The sequence below is a fragment of the Heterodontus francisci genome, chromosome 24 (genome assembly GCF_036365525.1).
Source record: "Heterodontus francisci isolate sHetFra1 chromosome 24, sHetFra1.hap1, whole genome shotgun sequence".
Classification (NCBI taxonomy): domain Eukaryota; kingdom Metazoa; phylum Chordata; class Chondrichthyes; order Heterodontiformes; family Heterodontidae; genus Heterodontus; species Heterodontus francisci.
Window position 1 is genome coordinate 35299114 of NC_090394.1, and position 18596 is coordinate 35317709.

At 47.6% G+C, this 18596-nt stretch overlaps 1 protein-coding gene across 1 annotated transcript in view; it reads right to left on the reverse strand.

The window, feature by feature from the left end:
- Positions 1–18596, reverse strand: part of micall2a (mical-like 2a) — a 124820-nt gene that overhangs the window by 21910 nt on the left and 84314 nt on the right. The window contains exons 8-10 of the mRNA XM_068055878.1: positions 7524–7729; positions 6283–6546; positions 3459–3556 (exon numbers count right to left, since the gene is read on the reverse strand). Of these exons, the coding sequence (XP_067911979.1) occupies positions 3459–3556; positions 6283–6546; positions 7524–7729 (568 nt within the window). The remainder of the gene's footprint in view (positions 1–3458; positions 3557–6282; positions 6547–7523; positions 7730–18596) is intronic.

Genomic DNA, 18596 nt, shown 5'->3' on the forward strand with positions numbered 1-18596 from the left:
CAAGGCATGCGGGCATTTAGGGCACTGGGCCAAACTTTGCAAAAGCTGGGGGAAGCCAGGGTGAGCAGCGCTCAAACTGCAGAGGTACGCCACCCAGAGGCGAAGGGAGGCGAGACACTTCTGAGCTTCGCCAAAAGCACAGACCCATCCATGAAATGAGGGAATGCCTGACCAAAATGGATGAGGTGGATCGAGGTGAAGACACTACAGACGAGCAGAACAGGTCCATTCCATTAACCAAACAGAAGCTATCGCAACACTCCAGATCGTCTGCCCCAATAAGTCTAGACAGCATCGGGTGAGAGTAAAGATTGACACAGAAGCAAATACCAACACTCTACCTATCTGCATTCTCAAGGACATATACCACGAGGCAGGGAAGTCTGTGGTTCAACCCACACCTATGAAGTTTACGGCATGCAATGTCTCAACAATAAAGTGCCTTGTACCTGCGTTGCAGGTCTAGGGAACCAAAGAGTCAACATGGTCTACACAGATATTCTACATAGTGGATATGTCAGGACCAGCAGTAGCAGGACTGCCGGCATGCAACAAACTTAACATGGTCACCATCCATGAGCTGACTCAGTCAGAAGACCACAGCAGTCAAAGCAGGCGCACACACCCATTGGATCGGTACAGGATCTCCAGAGGTTGTACCTGGACCGGTTTGACACAATTGGGAATTTCCATGGGGCCGCAGTCCTACACATCAAAGAAGGTGCAACGCCGTCAACCTACCCACCACAAAAATGCAGCGTGCACATTCGAGAAAAGTTGAAGATGGATCTGGATGGAATGGAAAAACGAGACATCATTCAACGAGTGCAACATCACACAGACTGGTGCAGTTCCATCACTACCAGAATAAAGAAGGACGGTTCCATTTGACTAAACCCAAGGAGGCTAAACAAAGCCTTAAGGAATGTCCTCATAAGATACCAACATTAGAAGAGTTAAACCTAATGTATGCTGGAGAGAAACCCTTTTCCAAATTAGACACAAAAAACAGATATTGGTCTGTACACTAGAGTCACGAGAGCTAACAACATTCAGAACTCCCTTTGGCAGGTACAGTTTCCTCCATTTACCATTTGGGCTGTTGGTCAGCCAGGATATATTTTAACAGCATAAGGACTGGATAACAGAACGAGTCCCAGGCTGTGTGTGTATTGTAGACAACATCACCATAGTAGGACGCACGGAAGAAGAGCATGACACTTGTTAATAGAGACTGCCAGGTGCAAAGGTTTGGTTTTCAACAGCAAAAAGTCCTCCATTAAGGCTGATCACATACATTTTTTCTGTGCCATTTACTCAAGCCCAGGTATCCGCCTGGATTCTGGGAAAATCGAAGACGCCCAGTCAATGCTGACACCACAGGACAAGAATGACCTCCAAAGGTGTCTAGGTCTATTTAACTTCCTTGCTACATCCATACCAAGTTTCTTGGAGAAGGCATCGTCACTAAGGGAATTGCTGAAGGATGACACGCCATTCCAATGGAAGGACGATTACCAACATGCTTTCAATGCGTTGAAACAAGCACCATCGGCCAAGTCATGTCTTCAATACTAAGACCCACGGAAGGCAACAACATTAGAAGTGGACGCATCACAGAAAGGTCTCAGTGTATGTTTCCTTCAAGACGGCAAGCCTGTCACATTTGGTTCAAAAAGTCTGTTGGCAGCACGAACGAATTACTCCAATATCGAACAAGAAACTCTCGCTCGTCTTCAGGATCACCAGGTTCCACACATGCTTATTCAGGAAAGAGTTCACAGTCATGACAGATCATAAGCCACTGGTGATGATCCAGAGAAAACCGCTCACATGTGCATTGCCTCGACTCCAGAGGTTACTCTTCAAGATTCAAGGCTACAACGATGCTGTCAGATACAAACCTGGTAGTCAGATGGTCCTTTCAGACACTCTAGGTAGATTGCCTAACCCTGGGAAGGTGCGAGACATACCACTCGATTTTCAGGCGGCAAAGCCTGTGCAAGTTTGGAGGATGTCTAAAAAGCAGATCTCATGTGCTTAGTTCAAAACAAGAACTCCAGAGGGAGACTTCTGAAGACCCATGGACCAGAAGAGCTCTGTGGGCAGAGAAGACTATTTGCTAGTGACTATTACTCCAAATTTCCTATTGTGCAGAAGCTTCGAGACGCATCGAGTACAGCAGTGGCCAACACTGTTAGTGCCATCTTTAGTCCTTTTGGTGCCCCGGTAGAAGTGGTATCTGACCACTGTGCACAATACATGGAAAACCGTTCCAGGACATGTGTGAACAATGGTCCATCAACCATGTCTCATCATCACCCTGATGTCCTCATTCGAATGGGATGGCTGATGTATGGTCAGGACAGTCAAATCGCTGATCAAAAAGTGTTCAGAAACCAGCCAAGATATCCAAGTTGCGTTATTACATCTTCGTGCAATGCCAATAGACTGTGGATTTCCATCACGTGCTGAGATTCTGTTTGGTTGAACAGTGAGAACCACACAACCAAGTTATCATCTCACCAAATCGTCCTTGATCACAAACCGGTTACATCAGAAATAAGATAGGATGAAAGACGCACGTGACATGCATGCAGGTGCAAAATTACCACCACTATAGGTTGGTTCGGATCCTACACCCACAAAAACAGACCTAGATCTCAGCAGAGGTGTCCAAGGTGTGCAAAGAACCACGTTCGTATGAGGTGACACCAAATGGTGCGGCACTGCAAAGGAGTCGATCTCACCTCAGGGGACTCCGCTCGCCATGCACAAGGCGACCAATCAGCATCGCCTACGCGTACCCGCGTATATTTTGCAGACAAAGAAACAACAAGCAACACACCAGACAATCCCCCTAAACACAATCTTCAGGAGGAGAGGACAGACAGTTTGAGAACACACCCACATGGCATTGTCACAAGGTCAGCCGACGACTTGTATGGTTCCAAACAAAGACAACACCTTTAAGAGGAGTGTTCCAAATATTTCAGTTACAGTTGTCAAATTTCTTATATCTCATAATGGTTGCTTATTCATACACATATTAAATGATAACGCCATATATTATAACATTAAGGGAAGGGGAATGTTGTGATAGTGTATTTGTGAGCATAAACATATATTTAAATGACTATATTTAACATGCTAATATGTATGTCATCACAGGAAGCGATGCAATATCATGTGATTCAGTTAATACGTGTAAGCTGAAGCAATAAGAAGTCTCCATTAAAGTTCTGTGTTCAAATTCAAGGCCTGCCCTTCAGCTTTGTTAGTATTAATTTAGAAAAAGATAATAGAACATCTTCCCCCAAACACACACACACACACACACTTCCCCCAAACATACCCACTGGTGAGATTGTCTTTTTCTTTGTTCCACTAATATTCTTCTATATTATTCATGTTCACGAGGAGTGCCTTTCCCCTCCACCTCATTCGTTTGCTCTCACCTTCTCAGGGGGAGTTGTAGAGACACTGAGACCTTCGTTTTTCTTGGGATCTGCTGGAACGTAAACATCTTCAAAGAACTTCGTCCTTGCCTCCTTCCCTGTTAAAATAAAGCAACAACTTTTTAAAGGTTGAGAAAATTGGGGAGAAGATGAGGTAAATCACAAAGTAGTAATTAGTGACCAATAAACCCCACCACAGACAATGGTAATTTATCCCAGAGATTATATTTTTGGGGTCTTCTCAACACAGTGCAGTATTGAGGGAACGCTGCACTGTCAGAGGTGCCGTCTTTCACATGAGACGTTGAACCAAGGTCCCATCTGTCCTCTTAGGTGACATAAAGGACTCAAATTATTGACCTGGTTACAATATTGGCTGAGCGACAGGAGACAGAGAGTAGAGATAATGGGCAGGTACTCTAATTGGCAGGACGTGACCACAGGTGTCCCGCAAGGTCTGTGTTTGGGCCTCAGCTATTCACCGTGTTCATTAACATCTTGGATGATGGAATAGAAATCCACATATCCAAGTTTTCTGATGACACAAGGAGAGGCAGCAATGTAAGCAGCGTGAATGGAAGCATAGAATTACAAAGATATTAATAGATTAAGCAAATGGGCAAAACTGCGGCAAATTGATTTCAATGTAGGCAAATATGAGGTCATCCACTTTGGAGCTAAAAAGGATAGAACAGGATACTTTGTAAATGGTGGAAAACTAGAAACAATGGAGATCCAGAGAGACTTGGGGCTCAGTTACATAGATCATTAAAAGGTCATGAACAGATACAGAAAATAATCAAAAGGCTAATGGAATGCTGGCCTTAATATCTCAAGGAATAGAATATAAGGGGGTAGAAGTCATGCTACACCTATACAAAGCCCTGGTTAAACCACACCTGGCATACTGTGAGCAGTTCTGGGCACCATATCTTAGGAAGAATATATTGGCCTTGGAGGGAGTGCAGTGTAGATTTACCAGAATGATACCTGGACTCTATGGGTTAAATTACGAGGAGAGATTACACAAACTAGGATTGTATTCCTGGAGTTTAAAAGGTTAAGGGGTGATCTGATCAAAGTTTTAAAAATATTAAGGGGAACAGATAGGGTAGATAGAGAGATACTATTTCCAGTGGTTGGGGAATTTAGGACTAAGGGGTCATGCTGTAAAAATTGGAACCATGTCTTCCAGGAATGAAGTCAGGAAAGACTTTTACACGCAAAGGGTGATAGTTTGGAACTCACTTCCGCAAATGGCAATTAATGCTAAGTTAATTGTTAATTTTAAATTTGAGATTGATACATTTTTGTTCAAAGTTATTAAGGGATATGGGCAAAGGGTGGAGTTAGGTCACAGATCAGCCATGATCTCATTGAATGGTGGAACAGATTCAAGGGGTTAAATGGTCGATTTCTGTTACTATGTTACATGGCACTTGTATGAAGAGCAGGGAAGTTCCCCCATTGTGTCCTGACCATTGTGTCCCTCGACTAACAACGGTTATTTATCTCATTGCTGTTTGTGGGAGCTTGCTGTACACAAATTGGCTGCAGCATTTCCTCCATTACAACAGTAACCACACTTCAAAAAGTACTTCATTGGTTGTAATGCACTCTGGGATGTGCTGTAGAAATGCAATTCTTTCTAGGAATTTATCACTAAGCACTTATTCATGTTCATTTCATTATTTGGAAGTCACCATGACTCATGGTGTTTTCAGCTGTAAATGTGATTCTAACAATGGCATTTCTTTTTAAATTAATGTCACCATACTACACTAGTAATGTTGCCATTTTGATTTTAAGTATCCTGCAAGTACTGTACAATCCTCCATACCTGTACTTTCCAAGTGGCATGCAATACAATGAGCAATTGTACTGACTAGATTCACTACGGTATCCGATACTGATCCCGACAAACAAAGATGGGGTACAGAGGGAAGAGCGTGCCTCGATTTTAAAATCTCATCCTGCTTTGCAAATCTCTCCATGGCCTCATCCCTCCCTATCTCTGTAACCTCCTCCAGTCCTACCATCCTCCGAAATCTCTGTGCTCCTCCAATTCTGGCCTCTTGCATCTCCCTGATTTTAATCACCCCATCATTAGTGGTAGTGCCTTCAGCTGCATAGGCCGAAGCTCTGGAATTCCCTCCCTAACCCACTCCACTACTCTGCCCGCCTTCAAAACACTCCTTAAAGCCTACTTCATTTGCCCAATATATCCTTATGTGACTTGATGTCAAATTTTGCTTGCTAAACTCTCCTGTGAAGCACCTTGGGAAGTTTTTCTACGTTAAAGTACTATATAAATGCAAGTTATTGTTATTGCCTGGGCTTTCTACTGATAACGAGGTTTCCTTGGTAACCAACTTGATCTTCATTCAACAATAGTAACAACACAAAAGCAATCAGGCCCATTAATTTTTCCTTTAATCCTGTGACATAGCATCACTTTGAGTTAAATATGTAGCCTAATTATCGTTGCTTAATTACAAAATAAACTCTAGGCATACCCTATAAAAGCTGAACTGCATTCATTGAAAGAGAGATTCAAGTATGAAAATTAGATTTGTTAATAAATAGCTTCGCCAATGATTCTCTTATTGAAGATCAAAGATCAAAGGTGTAGACATTTTGCTTAAAGAAAAATTACCAAAATATGCCAATTTTCATGTGCAGATTAGCTCCATTATCAAATTGACTTTCTATTATAATTTGTACTCATTGCATTATGAAAGGTACCTTATTAGTGTGGGACTGCCGAACTGATTAACTGAGGTGGGGTTGCTGGCAGCAGATTTTTGTGCGGGGGCATACTGACCTGCCACGGTGCTTGATTTGCCTTGGACCCAGCTCTGCCTCCCTGGCAACTCCTCCGTGACCCTGTCCAAAGCAGGATGATGGCTGCTCCCAGGAGCTTGTGGGCTCCTCAAGCCTTTCTCAAAGGGAGAGATGGCAGTTTCCTTGTCAGTTTGTCTTGGAGACTGGAAGCCGTTCTTGACTCCCGCCAACAGCTCCGCACCTGGTTTGAGTACTTTTTTCTGTTGTGTGGAGTAGGATGTCTTGTCCTCTGTACTGGATACCTCTGTCACACACACAAGAAGTGCGATGATACAACAATTATGAACAAAATCTGAAGAGTTAAAAAAATTGACTGTGTCTTTTAAAAATGAACCTTTCTTTTAAAAAGTGAACAATGCATCCAAAGTGGCCAACAAAGGAAAAGGCTTGGCCTTTGTGTATTCAAACTGTCTGACAAGGACAAGGGCACATCTTCAAAGCTAAAAGGTATCAATTGAACCCATCCAAAACACATCCTAAAACATTCCAGAATTGAATATTTTCTTCTGAAACAGTGAGGTGTGAAGTAGCCACGTCCTGTGCCATTGTGCGATTACCATGGGGAAGAGACCAGAGCATCTCCTACCAGGAGGTGAGAAGTGACACAGCTTGACCTTAAAAAAAGGAAGCCTAGAGAGAGAGACTCCAGCGAAAGAGAGAGAAGAAAAGCAAGATCCAGCAGCAAACCAGAAGGCACGTGACCTGCTGCAGAATCCTACATCTACACAAGACAGCAGTGAACTACAAGTGATCTAGCATCTTCAACTGAACTTCCAACCAAGAGAGAAATCTACAATCATCTCAGGCCTGCACCCAAGAACTCGATTTCCAAGAGAATACAACAGGTTTAGCATGACTCCACCCCCCACCCCCCCACCCACCTCCACCTAACCAACTAAAAAATCACCTTCTCTTGTTTCCCTCTTTATCTCTTTGTGTGTGCGTGCAAGCACGAAAGCATGAGTGATGCAGTTGCGACAATTTCGGGATAAGGCATACTGATCAATAAATAATTGATTTTCTGTTTTTTAAACCTACAACAAAACCTGTCACTGACTGTTTATTTGAAAACTAAAGCACCAAGGGTTTAAACCCTAATAACAAAACACACTTGCTGCGTTCAGGTGGGGAGTTGAACAGTGGGAACCACCCACATCGCACCTAGTGGCCGTAACACCTCTTTGGCAGGTAAGGCAAGAGATGCAGAAATTGTTGCATTACCTGGCTTATGGAGAGAGAAGGTCACCTCTACATGTTTCCCGCTGCCTGTGCTGGTGTTCCATTGGGTTGTACTTGGAGTCCAATTGCTGTCACCAGCTGTCTTGGATGTAGAGGGAGTGCCTGCTGTGTTGCCAAATGCCCCTGGTTTTTTTATGTCCACATTAATGGATGAACTGTGTATTTGCTTGACGTCCGAAGGTCCAAGACTAAAAAGAAAAAATATTCCATTTTCAATTTTACTTATTCGTATTGATTCTGCTATCTCGCACACATCTAATGCACAGGTCACACTGCCGACATCAGGCCTCAAGATGTCACCCTGTCAAGCCCCCTCAGCATCTTATATGCTGCAATCAAGTCACCTCTTACTCTTCTAAATTCCAGCGGATACAAGCCTAGCCTGTCCAATCTTTCCTCGGAAGACAGCCCACCCATTCCAGGTATTAGTCTAGTAAACCTTCTCTGTACTGCCTCCAACACATTTACATCCTTCTTTAAATAAAGAGACCAGTACTGTACACAGCACTCCGGATGTGGTCCCACCAATGCCCTGTATAGCTGAAGCATAACCTCCCTACATTTGTATTCAATTCCCCTCACGATAAACAATAACATTCTATTAGCTTTCCTAATTATGTGCTGTACCTGCATATTAACCTTTTGCGATTTATGCAGTAGGACACCCAGATCCCTCTGCATCTCAGAGCTCTGAAATCTCTCACCATTTAGATAATATGCTTCTTTTTTATTCTTCCTGCCAAAATGGACAATTTCACACTTTCCCACATTATACTCCATTTGCTAGGTCTTTGCCCACTCAACCTATCTATATCCCTTTGTAGCCCCCTTATGTCCTCTTCACAAGTTACTTTCCTACCTATCTTTGTGTCACAGCAAATTTAGCAGCCACACCTTTGGTCCCTTCATCTAAGTCATTTATATAAATTGTAAAAAGTTGAGGCCCCAGCACAGATTCCTATGGCACAACACTCATTATATCTTTTGCTTTTATTTACTCATTATATCTTGCCAACCAGAAAATGACCCATCTATGCCTACTCTCTGTGACCTGTTAGCTAGCCAATCTTCTATCCATGCCAATATGTTACCCCCTACACCATGAGCTTTTATTTTCTGCAATAACCTTTGATGTGACATCTTATCAAATTCCTTCTGGAAATCTAAGTACAATACATCTACCAGTTCCCCTTTATCCACAGCACATGTAACTCCCTCAAAGAACTCCAATAAATTGGTTAAACATGATTTCCCTTTCAAAAAACCATGTAGGCTCTGCCTGATTACCGTGATTTTTTCTAAATGCCCTGCTATACCGTCTTTAATAATAGCTTCTAACATTTTCCCTAAGACAGAAGTTAAGCTAACTGGCCTGTAGTTCCTGCTTTCCATCTCCCTCCCTTTTTGAATAAAGTAGTTACATTCGCTATTTTCCAATCTAACGGAACCTTCCCCGAAACTAGGGAGTTTTGGAAAATTAAAACTAACGTATCAACTATCTCACTAGCCACTTCTTTTAACACCCTAGGATGAAGTCCATCAGGACCCGGGGACTTGTCAGCTGCAGCTCCAACAATTTGTTCAGTACCACTTACCTGGTGATTGTAATTCTCTCGAGTTCCTCCCTCCCTTCCTTCCATTTCCTGACTTACAGCTAATACTGGGATGTATCCTCAATAGTGAAAACCAATGCAAAATACCTGTTCAATTCATCTGCCTTCTCCTTATTATACATTATTAATTCCCCAGACTCACTTTCTATAGGACCAACGCTCACTTTGTTAACTCTTTTTTTAAATATCTATAGAAATTCTTACTATCTGTCTTTATATTTCTAGCTAGCTTTCTCTCGTACTCTAATTTTACCTTCCTTATCAATCTTTCAGTCATTCTTTGCTGTTTTTAATATTCTGTCCAATCTTCAGACCTGCCTCCCATCTTTGCACAATTATATGCTTTTTCTTTAAGTTTGATACTATCTTTAATTATTTTAGTTAACCACGGATGGTGGGTCCCACCCTTGGGATTTTTCTTTCTCATTGAAATGTATCTATTCTGTGTATTCTGAAATATCCCCTTAAATGTCTGCCACTGCATCTCTATTAGCCTATCCTTTAACCCGATTTGCCAGTTCACTTTAGCTAGCTCTGCTTTCATGCCCTCATATTTGCCCTTATTTAAGTTTAAAATACTAGTCCGTATTACTAAAATCTCAGTTTTGAAAGTTGTTAAATGTCTCCTAACCTCAACAGCATTTTTCAGGGGAACAGAGTTCCAGGTTTTCACTACCTAGATTCTACACAAACTGATCAAAAATGAGAGAAAGAAAGCCAGTCATTTAATGTTGGGTTCTTCTGGCCTGGAGCCAATAATTTACAAATAGCTACAATTAACCTCTAAATGACCTCAAGAGATTTACAAAGTTCTGGAGCAGTGACCTTAATATAATGGAACAGGTTACCATATTCCGGGTCTCAGAATGTGTGTGGACACCTTGGAAGATAAGGTCACCAATGCTGGTTGGTGTAATCCTGGAGGTTTCCTCACATGTCCTCCTGCCTCAAACCACCCGGTCCCTACATTCTCAGCATTGGTCCATGCAGAAATCAACAAGCGCATGGGAAAAGTGTCCGCTACTATGTCCAGACTGGCAAAGAGGGTGTGGGAAAATGGTGCACTGACACGGAACACAAAAGTCTGAGTGTATCAAGCCCGTGTCCTCAGTATCTTGCTCCACGGCAGCGAGGCCTGTATAACGTATGTCAGCCAAGAGCGATGACTCAACTCATTCCATCTTCCGGAGAATCCTTGGCATCAGGTGGCAGGACCATATCTCCAACGCCAAAGACCTCGAGGCGGCCAACATCCCCAACATATACACCCTACTGAGCCAGCTGCGCTTGAGATGGCTTGGCCATGTGAGCCGCATGGAAGATGGCAGGATACCCAAGGACGCATTGTACAACGAGCTCGTCACTGGTATCAGACCCACTGGACGTTCATGACTCCGCTTTAAAGACGTCGGCAAACGCAACATGAAGTCCTGTGACATTAACCACAAGTCGCGGGAGTCAGTTGCCAGTGATCGCCAGAGCTGGCGGACAGCCATAAAGGCGGGGCTAAAGAGTGGCAGTCGAAGAGACTTAGCTGTTGGCAGGAAAAAAAACAGAAGCGCAAGGGGAGAGCCAGCTGTGTAACAGCCCCGACAATCAATTTTATCTGCAGCGCCTGTGGGAGAGTCTGTCACTCTAGAATTGGCCTTTATAGCCACTCCAGGCGCTGCTCCACAAACCACTGACCACCTCCAGGCGCTTACCCATTGTCTCTCGAGACAAGGAGGCCAAAGAAGAAGGTGGTCCATGTTGAGGCGTCACTACCTTCCTACAGCAAAGGGAAAGGGAGCAGACTCTGTCTTACCCAGTTGGATTAATCATGACTGTCGGTGAAACGGCTTCTTTCCCCAATCTCCAATATTTTTATAATTAGTAAATGAAAATGTTTTAAGAAAATGGGAAAAAATACATTTTTATGACTTATTCAGTGTCCAGATAAATCCTCAATTCCTGGAGACCCCAGGTCAATCTTGGAAGTTTAGCAAACCTGTTGGGAGACCTTGGCCAGAATTTAACACTAATGCGGTGGCCCCACCCACTGGCTGAAAAGTCAGGGCGGGCCCGCCTCTGCCGGGCCTGGAAGCCATGCTGCTATTTTGTGTGGTTCAGGTCCTTAATTGGCCGCGGTTGGGACTTCTGCCCCTCAGAGGCAGGAAGTCTCACCTCCAAAAGTTGCCAGGCAATCAGAGGGCTGGCAGCTTCTCAGACCCAGTAGCGCCATCAGTAGCAGTAGCCACTGCTGGGACTGCACCCAGCAAGAAGCAGAGAATGGATATTAGCCTCTGAAAAGGTAAGTGGGGGCGGGCTCGCCGGGGCATTCGGCTAGGGGGTAGGAAAGCAGTGTGGGTGGGGGTTAGCTTTAGCGAGCCAGACTGTGCAGTTGGGGGAGCTCTCCGTGGGGCACAGGATGCCCAATCAGGAGGCACCCCCCCACCCCAGCCCACAAGGAGGCCACCCTGTAATACCTGGCAGCCTCCTCAGGTGTCAAAGTACCCGCCCGCCGTGAAATACCAGCGGTGGAGGGAAGAGGCCTTTAAGTGGCAATTAATTGGCCACTTAAAGGCATCAATTGGCCCAAGGGCAGGCGGGCAGTTTGCCACCACCCTGCCGCTGCTAAAATAGCAGTGGGGGTGGGTAGGCGACGGGCACAGCACCCCGCACACGATTTTACACAGCATCCCCCCCCCCCCACCCACCACCTCCTAGTCCACTCCCGGAGTGATGGGGGTGGGGGGGGGGGGGGGGTGGTGGAAAAGAGAGTGTTAAATTCCAGCCCTTGTTTTCCAAGACCATTGGGATTAAATTTGTATGTTTTCCATCAGTTTATGCTGATCAGTTAGTGCTAGGAAGAAGGTAACCAATCTTTTCCATGTAACTGAACCAGCAGTTTGAGCCAAGGTTTGGATTGGGAATTCAAACAGTGGCTCAGTGTTCACTGCTCAAACTGAAGCTAACTGTACAGACCACAGAACCACTCCATTTCAATCAAAACCACAGAATGTTACAAATTAGTGCTAAAAGAACAGTTAAAAGTTAAACTTTAATTTAGCAGATGTTTGCCTCCTATGACTGGGATGACAGAGAGAAGCATTCCAGCAATGTTTGAGCAGTGAGGCTGTCCTTTATTCTGTGGATAATGGATGGTCACTGATTGAATCAGTGAGTCAGAGCGAGATGGAAATTCCAACTAACAAGTCAGTTATGTAGTTTGCACAGTGCGGCAGTCATATGGACAATATGGTTGGTCTTTTCCTGCCCCTCAATTTTGTATATGTACATGTTTTTGTGCAGAGAGTTATTATGATCTGGAACGCACTGCATGAAAGGGTAGTGGAAGCTGATTCAGTAGTAACTTTTAAAAGGGGAACTAGCTGAGACCCACAAAATATTTGCAGTCAAATTTGTATTTTTATTACAAACGAACTTCTTTAAATACAGGATTTCTGGTTATTCTTTCACCAAAGGCTTTAACAAAATCAAAACTTCTCACTCTGGAAAAAGCTACATAAAGCTGTCCATGTGTAAAAACAGGCCCAGGAATTATATAAATATTGTGTCACAAGTCTGGCCTTGTGACTTGTTTATAGTCATGGAATATTAAAGTCTACTTGGGAACTGTTTTCTCCTGAGTTGAAAAGGCAGGTTTACATCTGATGGGCTCAATATTCCTTCAGGAATAAACAGTCTATTTCCTTGAAATCTGCCTGTTATAATTTCAGCAAAGAAAATAGCTTCCTAACTACCAATCTTGTTCAAGGACAAAGTCCTTATTTAGAATTCAAGTTTCACAGCAATGTTCTAACTGTTCCTTCCTTGAGCCTATGTTTGTGCAGTGGCATGCCCATTGGAGTTAGACTGTAGAAACACTGGAGGGGATAGACTGTTATCTTTGTCTATAGAATCATTGCTGATGTATTCTTCTAATTTACCAGACAGCTATTCTAAAACATTTTCATTCAAATCTAGTGAATCTTCATTTTTAGCACAAGGAATAATTAGATCAAATAATTGTCCCCACCATTTTGCCACACTTAACCAATTCCATCATTTCATCCACCCTGCCCATGCCATCCCCTCGCTGCTGTTCTGCACGCACCCCATGTGCCTGCACATGTGCCAGGCTCTGCCCACCAAATCAACCCAGCACAGACATGCCCCTTAAACTGACCAATCTAAACAGACCAGACAAACAAAAAAAATGATTATTATTATACATTGGATAAATACTTGAAGGGGAAAATTTGCAGCGCTATAGAGAAAGGGCAGGAGAGTGGGACTAATCGAATAGCTCTTTCAAAGCGCTAACACAGACACGATGGGCTGAATGGCCTCCTTCTACGCTGTAGGATTCTATGATTCTATGTTGTATATGTGGGATTAAAGTAATTCTTTATATCTTCCAGATCTAAAGCCGGAAATTGTAACTGAGCATGCAAACTCCTACAATGGCTGGCATAATCTGTCTGCTGTCAGGAGAACAGTGAGGCATCAACCTTTTGTAAGGACCAGACTCAATGGCTTAGTGTTAAAGTAAAGGGAAGATTAAAGAGCTAATTGTTACAAATGCAGGAGATAAAGCAGGTACATGGCTGTCAGATGTACTTTGCCAGTATTATAACAGAAAACTAATCCATCTACAGATTGAGATGATAGCCTTGTAACTCATTCCCTTACGGTTGGATTCAAATTGCACTCTTTGGGCACTCAAGCCAGCATTTCCTTTACCTAAACATTCAGTAAGGATTATATTGGGTTGCTCCATCAACAGAAACTGACCCACACTCCCGAATGCCCACTCCCCTTCCCACTTCTGTTGAAGGGAGCACAACCAAGCAAGAAATTCAAATACAAGATACACTTACAGAAAAAGAAATTTATAAAATGTTATCATAATATTATGACTTATGTCTGTCGGACATTCCAGACTTTGTGTGAGGCCCACTGTATTGTGAAGGGTTAAAGCAGACGTGCAGCTACCGCATGCTCTCTGTCTGGGGCCATGTGGGCTCAGGAGAGGTGGAAAAGAAGAGGCTGCAAAATCCGGCTCTGTAGTGCCACTGGTGTCAGTGCTACAGCAGCCGGAAACTTCAAAAATGTTGATTGAAGCATTTCCAGCCACTTCAGGTGCAGTGTACCCTGGGTATAAAGGTGCTAGCGTGGACATGCTGGTCATGCGGCAGCAGCTTGAAGAATGGTTGGATTGTGATGTCAAACTGCATCTAACGCTGCTTTGGCACACAAACTGTCACTTTGGACCTCATTTGGTCCTATTCTCTCAATCACTCCCGGCTGAACATAAGGGGACACCCACCGCTCCAAAACTAGCACTATTTAAAAAGATCATCATGGGATTTCCGGGTGAGATGTTTTTGACTTTCTTTTGCTGCTGCAGAGTGAGTGGAAGCACCGTGTTGAGTTATTAGAGGAGTTTGAAAAGTTTTATGACTCACAAGGGAGTAGTGCTGCACTTTAACAAGGGTGTTAGCAGCAGATAGAAGGTCTGTCAGGAAAAAACCTGCATTCAGGAAAGGGGGCGATAGTTGCAGTTCCTTTTGGGCTGCAACATGATAGGGACAAAGAGCACAGGCAGCAGAGAGGGGAAACTACGCAGATCGAGGAGGAGGAGGGCTCTCAATAGAAGGCCCTACCCGCCAAGAGTTTTCAAAGAGCACTTCTCTTACCTCCACCTCAGCCAGGAGCAGTGTCTGAGGCGGTTACGTTTCACCAAGGAGATGGTGATTGAACTGTACCACCTCCTGTTAACCAGACCAACAGCCACAGAGCAGGGTGACAACAGTGCTGCCAGTGGCCGTGAAGATCACCATGGCCCTCAATTTCTAGCCCAGTGGATCCTTCCAGGCGGCAGCAAGCGACATTGCCAATATATTGCAGTTCGTCATGTATCGCTACATCAGGGAGGGGACAGAGGCACTGTACATCAGGAGAGGGGACTTCATAGTCTTTTCACTGACCAGAGAGAAACAGGAGGAGCGAGGGCGTGGCTTTGCCAGGCTAGTGAAATCTCCAATGATGCAGGGAGCCACTGACAGCACGCACATGGTTCAGCAGGTCCCACATATTAACAGGGAGATATACAGCAGCCGCAAGGGCTACCATTCTATGAAGGTTGCACACCAGAACATCCTGTCAACAAATGCCCATTGTCCTAGCATCAGCCACAATGTATTCATCCTGCACCAGTCAGCTGTACCCATTATCTTTGAACCACCATGATGAACCAGCAGTGGGCTGCTTCTTGACAAGGGCTACCCACTTTACACCTGGCTCATGACTCCTCTCTATCACCTGACCACAAGTAGACAGCTCGTCGACAATGAGAGTCATACTGCCACGAGGAACATCATGGAGCAAGCCATCAGTGTCCTGAGACACCAATTTTGCTGGCTAGGCTACTCAGGGGAGTCCTCCAGTACTCGAAGCATGGCTCCAAGTTTGTAGTGGTTTGCACATCCACAACAACGCTCACATGAGGGTGCAGCCCTTGCCACCAGGCCTTGGGAGGGTAAGTCAGGAGGAGGGAAAGAGAAAAGGGAAGAGGAGAAAGAGAGGGGGAGGAGGGGAAAGAGAGGGGGAGGAGGGAAAAGAGAGGAGGAGGAGGGGAATAATAGGAGGAGGGGAAGAGAGCAGGAGTGGAAAGAGAGAAGAAGGGAGGAGGGGGAGGGAGGAGGAGGAAGAAGAAGGGGGGGAGGAGGAGGAGGAGGGAGGAGGGGGGAGGAGGAGGAAGAAGGGGGGAGGAGGAGGAGGAGGGAGGAGGGGGGAGGAGGAGGAAGAAGGGGGGGGAGGAGGAGGAAGAAGGGGGGGCGGAGGAGGAAGAAGGGGGGAGGAGGAGGAAGAAGGGGGGGGAGGAGGAGGAAGAAGGGGGGGGAGGAGGAGGAAGAAGGGGGGAGGAGGAGGAAGAAGGGGGGAGGAGGAGGAAGAAGGGAGGAGGAGGAGGAGGGAGGAAGGGGGGAGGAAGAGGAGGAAGGAGGAAGGGGGGGAGGAAGAGGAGGAAGGAGGGGGGGAGGAGGAGGAGGAAGGAGGGGGGGAGGAGGAGGAGGAGGAGGAGGAGGAAGAAGGGGGGGAGGAGGAGGAGGAAGAAGGGGGGGAGGAGGAGGAGGAAGAAGGGGGGGAGGAGGAGGAGGAAGAAGGGGGGGAGGAGGAGGAGGAGGAGGAAGAAGGGGGGGAGGAGGAGGAGGAAGAAGGGGGGGAGGAGGAGGAGGAAGAAGGGGGGGAGGAGGCGGAGGAAGAAGGGGGGAGGAGGAGGAGGAAGAAGGGGGGAGGAGGAGGAGGAAGAAGGGGGGGAGGAGGAGGAGGAAGAAGGGGGGGAGGAGGAGGAGGAAGAAGGGGGGGAGGAGGAGGAGGGGGGAGGAGGGGGGAGGAGGAGGAAGAAGGGGGGGAGGAGGAGGAAGAAGGGGGGGAGGAGGAGGAAGAAGGGGGGAGGAGGAGGAAGAAGGGGGGGAGGAGGAGGAAGAAGGGGGGGGAGGAGGAGGAAGAAGGGGGGAGGAGGAGGAAGAAGGGGGGAGGAGGAGGAGGAAGGAGGGGGGGAGGAGGAGGAGGAGGAAGAAGGGGGGAGGAGGAGGAGGAGGAAGAAGGGGGAGGAGGAGGAGGAGGAGGAAGGGGGGAGGGAGGAGGAGGAGGAGGGGGGGAGGAGGAGGAGGAAGAAGGGGGGGAGGAGGAGGAGGAAGAAGGGGGGGAGGAGGAGGAGGAGGAGGAAGAAGGGGGGAGGAGGAGGAGGAAGAAGGGGGGAGGAGGAGGAGGAGAGGAGGGAAGAAGGGGAGGAGGAGGGAGGAGGAGGGAAGAAGGGGGGGAGGAGGAGGAGGAGGAGGAAGAAGGGGGGAGGGAGGAGGAGGAGGAGGAAGAAGAAGGGGGGGAGGAGGAGGAGGAGGAGGAGGAAGAAGGGGGGGAGGAGGAGGAGGAGGAGGAAGGGGGGAGGAGGAGGAGGAGGAGGCGGAGGAAGAAGGGGGGGAGGAGGAGGAGGATGAAGAAGGGGGGAAGAGGAGGAGGAGAAGGTGGGGGAGGAGGAGGAGGAAGAAGGTGGGGGAGGAGGAGGAGGAAGAAGGGGGGGTAGGAGGAGGAGGAAGGGGGGTGGAGGAAGGGGGAGGAGGAGGAGGAAGAAGGGGGGGAGGAGGAGGAGGAAGAAGGGGGGGAGGAGGAGGAGAAGAAGGGGGGGGAGGAGGAGGATGAAGGGGGAGGGGAGGTGGAAGGGGGGAGGGGGAGGGGAAGGAGGAAGAAGGGGGGGAGGGGGGAGGAGGAAGAAGGGGGGGGAGGAGGAGGAGGAAGAAGGGGGGGGAGGAGAGGAGGAAGAAGGGGGGGAGGAGGAGGGGAGAAGGGGAGAGGAGGAGGAGGAGAAGGGGGAGAGGAGGAGGAGGAAGGGGGGAGGAGGAGGAAGAAGGGGGAGGAGGTGAAGAAGGGGGGGAGGAGGAAGAAGAAGGGGGGGAGGAGGAGGAAGAAGGGGGAGGAGGAGGAAGAAGGGGGGGGGAGGGGAGGGAGGAAGGGGGTGAGAGGAGGAGGAGGAAGGGGGGAGGAGGAGGAAGAAGGGGGGGTGGTGGAAGAAGGGGGGGTGGAGGAAGAAGAATGGGGGGAGGAGGAAGAAGAAGGGGGGGGAGGAGGAAGAAGGGGGGAGGAGGAGGAAGAAGGGGGGGAGGAGGAGGAGGAAGAAGGGGGGGAGGAGGAGGAGGTTGAAGGGGGGGAGGAGGAGGAGGAAGAAGGGGGGGAGGAGGAGGAAAAGGGGGGGAGGAGGAGGAAGAAGGGGGGGGTGGAGGAGGAGGAAGAGGGGGGGTGGGAGGTGGTGGTTGAAGGGGGGGAGGTGGGGTGGTGTTGGGGGGGGTGGTGGAGGTTGGTAGGGGGGGTGGTGGTGGAGATGTGGGGGGTGGTGGTGGTTGTTGGGGGGGTGGAGGGGAAGAAGGGGGGGGTGGAGGAGGAAGGTGGGGGGGAGGTGGAGTTGGGGGGGGGAGGAGGAAGAAGGGGGGGAGGGAGGAGGGGGGGGAGGAGGAGGAAGAAGGGGGAGGTGGAGGTTGGGGTGTGAGGTGGAGGAAGAAGGGGGAGTGGAGGAGGAAGAAGGGGGAGAGGAGGAGGAAGAAGGGGGAGAGGAGAAGAGAAGGGGAGGAGGAAGAAGAAGGGGAGGAGGAGGAAGAAGGGGAGGAGGAGGAGAGGGGTGAGGTGGAGAAGATGGGGTGTGGTGGTTGGAGAGGGGAGTGGAGGGGAAGAAGGGGAGGGAGGAGGAGAAGGGGAGAGGAGAGAGGAAGAAGGGGAGAGGAGGAGGAGGAAGAAGGGGAGAGGAGGAGGAGGAAGAAGGGGGAGGAGGGGGAGGAAGAAGGGGGAGGAGGAGGAGAAGATGGGGAGGAGGAGAGGAAGAAGGGGGAGGAGGAGGAGGAGGAAGAAGGGGGAGGAGGAGGAGGAAGAAGGGGGAGGAGGAGGAGGAGGAAGAGGAAGAAGGAGGGAG